The following is a 7,271-nucleotide window of genomic DNA, read 5'->3' on the forward strand; positions in this document are numbered from 1 at the left end:
GGTGACCTCTGGAGCGGAGCTAAGCTCCCACAAGCAAGACGGGGGGAGAACAGCGCGCAGCACGCCCAAGCCCCGCGCGGCTGGCACGGAGCCCGCGCGGCCAGCCCCGCGCCCCGGCGTCCGAGCCCCGCTCCTGCTCCCCGGGCCCCCCCCCCCCGGCGCCACGTCCCCGCCTCCGGGGCCACGAGGCCCATCGGGTCCCAGCCCAACTCCAAGGGCCGCGGCTTCCCGCTCCCCGCAGGGCTCGGGCACAGGCTCCCTGCGGGGCAGGGCGCGGAGGTGCCTCCCTCTCCGCAGCAATGCGGTCACCTGGTGGCCACCGCTGGCGCCCCAGCCAGAGCGCGGGAGCGCGACGGAGCCGCGACCTCCGCCAGCCGGCGCCGCGGGCGCGCGGACAGTGCACTTGCTCCCCGCACGCGCGGCGCTCCGCGAGTCCCGGGGGTGCGCCCCCCCCCCGCCCCGACGCCACCCGGGAGGCTCCCTCCCAAGTTCAGCCTGGATCGCGCCAAGATGCCTCAAGCCGCCCCAGCAGCAAGCTCTTTCTGGTTCTCCCTGCCACCCCTTCTACCCCTGAACTTTCCAACTTTGGAAGCCCCGGCTCCAGAGGAGCAACAGGGGGACTGCTCGGCCGCAGGCGCCGCCTGGGCAGCCGGATAAGCCGCAGGGGCCGGCCAGCGCCCCGCGGGCGGCGAGTCCCCTTGACCTGGGGGTAAAGGAGAGCCAGGCAGCTCCGGTCTCCTCCCGGGAGCGGGGGCTGGGGACACGGGTGCAAACTAGTTGCTCCAGGGATGAAGAGGAGGGGAGGCTGGCAGAGGGAATAAGAGACCACGAAAAAACTCCCTCCCTCTCCCCCCCCCCTCTCACACACACACACACACACACACACACACACCCGGCCGCATTCCCTTTTCTGGATGGGACTCTGGGAGCCGAGAGCCGCTTCCCTTCCCACTACCTGGACTCCCCTGAGGGAGGAAGGTGCAACAGATCCCCAAGCTCACGGAGTAGAAGAGGGGTGGGGTGCGCGAAAGAGTCTCTAGGCTTTCTCAGGCCACCAAAAAAAGGGGACAAACTCCTGTCTGAGTCCCCCCGGAGGCAAAGGGGGTGCAGCCGTGCTGGGCCCCCCATCTCCCAGGGAAGGCAAACTCTTCCCTGGCAGGCAGCCGTCCACTGGGTCGGGTCCGGACGCCCACAGGCCGCCCGGGGGAGGCCCGGCTGGGGGTGGGAGGGGACCGGTGGGGATGAGCGGGACTCACCCTTGGTGCCGCGGGGCTTTCTCTTCCTGGCCATCGTCGGCCCGCTCTCCTCCCGCAGGCCCCCCCGCGCTGCCGGCCGCGGCCGCCGGGTCCTGCGCGCCGCGCCGCCTCCCCGCCGAGCCCGCGCCGGGCGCCCCGCTCAGCCGGCTCTTTGTTGCGGTGACGGCATCCGCGAGGCGGCGGCCGGCGGCGCGCTCGGCTCGGCTGGCTCGGCTGGCTCGCTGCGGGGCGCCGCCGCCCCCCGCTCCCGGCCGCGCCGCTCCCAGCCCCGCGCTCGCGCCGCCGTGGCCACTGTGGCTGCGGCGGTGCACGCGGCTGTGCTGCTCCTCCCGCCGGAGGGGGCAGCGCCGGGCCCCCGAGCGCCCGCCCAGAGCCGACCGCCCCCTCCCCGCACCGTCCCTCCCCCACTCCGCCCGCGGGGTCCCGTCCGGGCCGCCCGCTCCCACCTAACCGGTGACAGCGCCGTCATCCGGCAGCTGCTGCTGGGGGAGGCGACGGCGACGGTGGCGGCGGCAGAGGAGGGGGGCTGCTCGGGGAAGCGGGGAGCCCGCGGCCATCTGTGGCCAGGGAAGAGAAAGCGGAGCCGTCCGACTTCGGGGGAGCCGCCTTCAGCCTGCCTGCCGCCCGGCCTCCGAGGCCCTTCCCGCAGCAGGCGCGAGGTGCGACGAGGGGGGGCCCTGGACGGGCACCCGTCTCCATCACCAGCGAGGACCCCCGCCACTTGCAAGAGAGCCAGCCGCCCGCTCGCCACCCAGCCCCCCAGCCGCCCTCCCCAAAGAGGCCCCCCTGGGGCACGGACCCCGCATTGCGAGCAGGCGACGAGCCCGGGCACGGTGCCTCCGTCACTCTGCAACCCAGAAGGGAGGAGGCGCGGGGGCACGGAGGCGGGCGGAGAGGACAGAAATTAAGTTCCAGAGGCGGCCCAGCCCAGGCGCCAGGAAGGATGACCTGGTTCGGGCCCTAAACTTCTTCGCAGCGAGCACTCGGGACGGTTCCCTCGAGGCTGCGGGAAGAGAGGACAGAAAGCTGGTGCTCACGCACGGCGGGGGGCTGGGAGGCACAGGAGCGGCTTCTTGGCCTCGAGGAGAAGCTATTCCAGGGGCTGCCTGCTTTCTCGCTCTGCCTGGGGGTTTGGAAAGTTTTCATTTTCCCGGAGGAGCTGTCCTCCCCTGGTGTGCTGATCAGAGATCTCACCAGTGCCCGGGAACTGCAAGAGCGTGCAAAAGTGTAAGACAGGCCTGAGCACATGAGGGTGGGTCGCTAAGAGAATGCAGAAGAGGCAAGGTGGGAAGGGGGTTGCTAGTGTGGCTGGATGCAACACCTGTTGTTGTTTTCTTTACAGGAGCTGAGGTTTCCCCAAAACTCGCTTCCTAATCGGCAGCCATCTTATTAACACTTCTCCTTTGCGCCTCTATGTTCCCAACCCAATCTGATTATCTAAGTAACCAGCGATTCCATTCAGCAGCATCACCCAGGAGTTGCCCCAGCGTCACTGTGGTGCAGCAGACAGTACACTGGAGTCCATACCCCTGGCGTCGACTCTTGGCCCCGCAACTTCACAGCTCTGAAAATTTGCACAAGGCGTTTAAGTCTTCTGTTCTTCTGTTTTCGGGCTTGTAAAATAATCATCTCGAAGAGTCCTTCCAGCTCTAATAAATGTCCGAAGAATTTTTAGTCACAAAATGATCACAAGTTATTTTTTTCATTCTTTCTAAATTTAATTTTATATGTGTATTAGACTGAAGTAAGTAATCTGAAGAACATGTGAAATCCTCAATGCCTGTCACAACAAAGGTGTACAACAAAGGTATAAAACACAAATTAAAAAGCTTATTTTAATTAGCAAAATAGGCCCATTCTGAGACTTATAGCCACAAATGAGACTCAGTAAAAATTTTTTCTTCCCAAAAGCTCTCTGATTTAATTCAAAACTACTGTGTCATCTCCTCAGACTCTCAAGGTGTGTAAACATTAGTCATGTAACTATACTTAGTCTAGGTGTTCATAGTTTATCACTAATACAAATTATTGCCTATATTAGAATAATGTCTTACAGTTTATTCATTACTTTCATGTACTTTATTTTATTTAATCCTGCCCTCAAAGCTGTGAATTTAGAGGGCAGGTCCTGTTTTCCACATTTTATAGATGAAGAAATGGGGCTCATGGAGTGCAATGCCTTGTGCACAGCTTCAGGACTTCTTCTGTGCTGCTCTTCTAACTCAGTATCAGGCTCTTCCTATGATACCAGCTGCCTATGAAATAGAATATTTCTGCTTCAGACCAGGGACAGTTTCTTTTTTTCTATTTCTTCCACAGTTGCCAATACTATTCTCAGTAGAGGAAACTCAAAATTTTAGTTGACAAAGTATATCTAATTTTTGTACTTGGATATGATTAGCATGTTTTTAAACTTGTAGCTCTTCAAAGTGTTTTTACATGCATTCTCTCTACTGAAGGTCACAACTATCCCGGGAGATCATCAAAAGAGGTTAATTCAGCCCAACTGGACAGATGAGGAAACAGACCCAGAGACATTATGGTCACAAGTACCCAGGCTGTGGGTTTCCAGGCCAAGTGTTTTCTGAGTTGCCCATAGTGCCTGCTTTTGTTTAAGGGCTGCAAACAGAGCGCCTGTAGGGATCAGTATGAAAATGTAGGCTGTACTTGAATGAAGAGTAGGGACTACAAATTGCTGAGAGCACGTGCACTACTACACAGACACGTTGCCTTGTAGGAAAGGAATCCTTGTGACGTAAGGATTCTGACATTTTCAAAAGGAGTCAGGAACCCACACTTCCAGGTAAAATATCCTTTTTGATGTTGGTTAACACAAAAAACAAAGCAAATCAAGGCAGGCCTAATACAACACAGTAATGTGGGGAAGGGCAGGATAGTTTTACAATTGTGAGTATGTGAAACAGAGTTTATTCTTGTATTATTATTTATTAATTATTGTATTATTTTCCATATGAAGAACCATAAACCTACTTTTGCCCCACCCTATATGTATATGGCCCACAGGCTATGTCTGTGTGTCTGTTTTTACATCTCAGCAATTGAGAGCAGGGAATGAACCAAATCCTTGGGTGTAGTTCTGATTCTGATGGCGTCTACATGCTCTTAGAACCAGTGATGACGAAGTTTTCGGGCCCATTTAATCATGATTTCTAAAGATAGATTGCAGAGATTGGTGTTTCTAAATCTGTGGCCACTCTTAGAGCCATCAATAAAAACAAACACAGTAAATCAAATAATGTTTAAGGCACATGTGATTCTGCTGAGCACAAGGAAACTTACACATTTGATGATGATGATGGTGATAAAGGACAAAACTGGCCCGATCTATTTTCCTTATAGGAAGGTTCTGAATGAATCCATTCAAAAGAATAGCCACAGTGCTAAAAAGGTAACTTTAGTCATATGTAGTGTCATCACTCTTTCTAGATTATTCTAGCCCTGTCAAGACTACCTACAGAGTAAAAAAGATAAGCAGAATGGAGAAAAGGGATACATGTTCCTCATGTGGAAGCATCAAGTGAGCTCAACAGGGAAAATGAATTTGTGATACAAATTACACTGAAGACCGAAAGGAAAATATAATTTATGATACACAGAGCATGACTGTCATTAACTGTAGCTATTGTACTTGCAGTAACAAGGTTGAAAAATATAACCCTCAGAAGAGTACTTTTGGCTCAAATATTTAATATTGAATGCCTACCCATAAATGAACTACTATAGTTTCGGGAAAAGGAAAGGAAAAACAAAAGCCCCACAGCTTTTAATCATGTTAATACCAAAGGATGTCAAAAGAATCCAAACTTGCACCACTATTGAAAAAGGACTTAGCGTTTTTAAATTTTACGTACAAAATAAAATCATAACACTCACCTCAGCTCAGTTGCTTGTGTGTTTTAATGTTCTTATTGATTTTAGAGAGAGAGGAGGGGAGAGGGATAGAGAGAGATAGAAACATGGGCTGCCTCCTGCACACCCCGCACCAGGGATCAAACCCGATCAAGCCTGCAACCACAACTAAGCCTTACCCGGACATGTGCCCTGACTGGGAATCGAACCGGGAACATCTTGGGTCACGGGCTAATGCTCAACCACTGAGCCACACTGGAAGGGCTCAGCTGAGGTTTGTAGGGAACCTAAACTTATGTGACTAGAGCTAAAGAAAGGTAAAAAGAGAAAGGATGGTGGGAAGAGAGTGGTATAGTCTAACTAGTGCATTAAAAAAAAAATTCCTGCAGCACTTATATATTCAAAATCAACATGTGAAGGGGTGGAGAAATTAAGGCTGCCTTCCTACCCCAGCCCACACACTAGAACAGATGCACGGGGCCTTAAACAACACTTCTTCCCTTTCTCTATGATCACCAGGCTGACACAGGTATTCATTACAAAAAAAAACTTCACCTGACTTTAAATGGAGGGTCCTGGAGTGAGAGCTTATAGAATCTTTTCCTCTTTACCCCATTTTAATTCTCCTAGTGATGACCCTGACCTCAAGAAATGTAATTTCACTTATGCATATTTGAATTGCACAGGAAGACATAAAATTCAGGGATACCATTTAGGGGTTTAAGTTTAAATTCTAGGTTTCTTAGATAAAACCTTCACAAAAAGATCTCTTAACATTTACTACTTTCAGAGCAAATATCTCTTAGCTGCCTTACCCATGACATCACTACTAGCACTACTAGCAATTGAAAATATCATGCAGAGTCTGTACAGAAGAAAATTGTATTTAATTTGTTAAATTCAATTTGCCAACTGTCACCTAACCTCTAGAACTATGCCCCTCTAAAAAAGAGCTAATTAACCCGGAGCTATTTTGCACCCCAATGAAGTATATGCTTATTACAGTTCAACCCCACAGAAACCCAAGAGAAACAAAAAAGGCGTTTGGGAGGGACAAGAAACCCTAACGTGAGTCTCTACTCAAATTACCCAGAAATTCCCTTGAGGGAGGCGGTACAGACCTAGCCTGAGTAAGACAGACTATGGATGGAAGGATAGTCAGGCAGTACACAGTTTGCTATGTATAATCCACAGCTAACTCTCAAGATTTTTCTGGAATGTATATGTTATTTTCTTTGATACTCCAGTTGGCCTTCTCGAGGACAGAATTTTCAGTCTGACCTCTGCTAGCTTCCAATTAATCAGTCTAGTTCAAAAATGTTCTCAAGCTCTCTGCAGTAACCCTCTCCATTATAATTCTTGTTTTCTAGTTTTGTTCCTTTACCCAGTCTACCACTCTACCAACCAATTCCTTCATATATGAGAAATTTGCAAATTAATGGCACACAAACTAATTAAATGTTTGTGAAATATTTTTTTACAATGGACCACATTGTATTTTCCATTCTTTAATCTTTTCTATTTCTGTTTATTATATACAACACTTATTCAACAAATATATATTAAGTAATACTATGGGCCAGCCACTGTTCTAGGTCAGTGATTTTTAACCTTTTACACCTCATGGCACACATAAACTAATTACTAAAATTCTATGGTGCACCAAAAAATATGTTATATTTTTTGCTGTCCTGACAAAAAAGTGGGTATAATTTTGACTCATTCACACTGGACAGCTATTGTTTTGTTGGCCATTGTCATTTCTTTTATTTGAAAATCTAAAAGAAAAGAGGTCAGTGCTCCTGATTAAATAGTCAGGTATTGCATGTTTTAAAAATTCTTGTGGTAGTCCAGTTAAAAATTGCTGTTCCAGGTGATTACACAATGGAGGAATAAAACAAAATGGTCTATGCATTCATGGTATTTACAGTTTTACAGGAGACACTGAATTAATCAAATAAACAGATAATTATAAATTGTTACAAGTTTTATGGGAAGATAAGAAACATAATGCTGTGGGAGAGAGTAACATAGGGCATAATTTAGACTGATAATGTCAAGGAAGACTCCTTTGAGGAAGTCATATTTAAACAAACAAATAAAAGATAAGTAGAAATGATCCTGGCAAAGGAAACAGCATGATCA

At 49.9% G+C, this 7,271-nt stretch overlaps 1 protein-coding gene across 3 annotated transcripts in view; it reads right to left on the reverse strand.

Moving 5' to 3' along the window:
- Nucleotides 1–1,348, reverse strand: part of SLC44A5 (solute carrier family 44 member 5) — a gene marked incomplete at its 3' end in the record, with an annotated part of 257,122 nt that extends 255,774 nt beyond the window's left edge. For 2 of the 3 annotated variants that reach the window (XM_081145142.1, XM_081145140.1), the window contains exon 1: nucleotides 1,257–1,348. In XM_081145142.1, coding sequence (XP_081001268.1) covers nucleotides 1,257–1,290 — 34 coding nt within the window. In that variant the 5' untranslated portion in view covers nucleotides 1,291–1,348. The remainder of the gene's footprint in view (nucleotides 1–1,256) is intronic. The other variant, XM_081145141.1, reaches the window with a different exon arrangement.
- Between the last annotated feature and the right edge of the window lie 5,923 nt (nucleotides 1,349–7,271).

This window comes from Miniopterus schreibersii (genome assembly GCF_964146895.1).
Source record: "Miniopterus schreibersii genome assembly, chromosome: 8".
In the NCBI taxonomy this organism is placed as follows: Eukaryota; Metazoa; Chordata; class Mammalia; order Chiroptera; family Miniopteridae; genus Miniopterus; species Miniopterus schreibersii.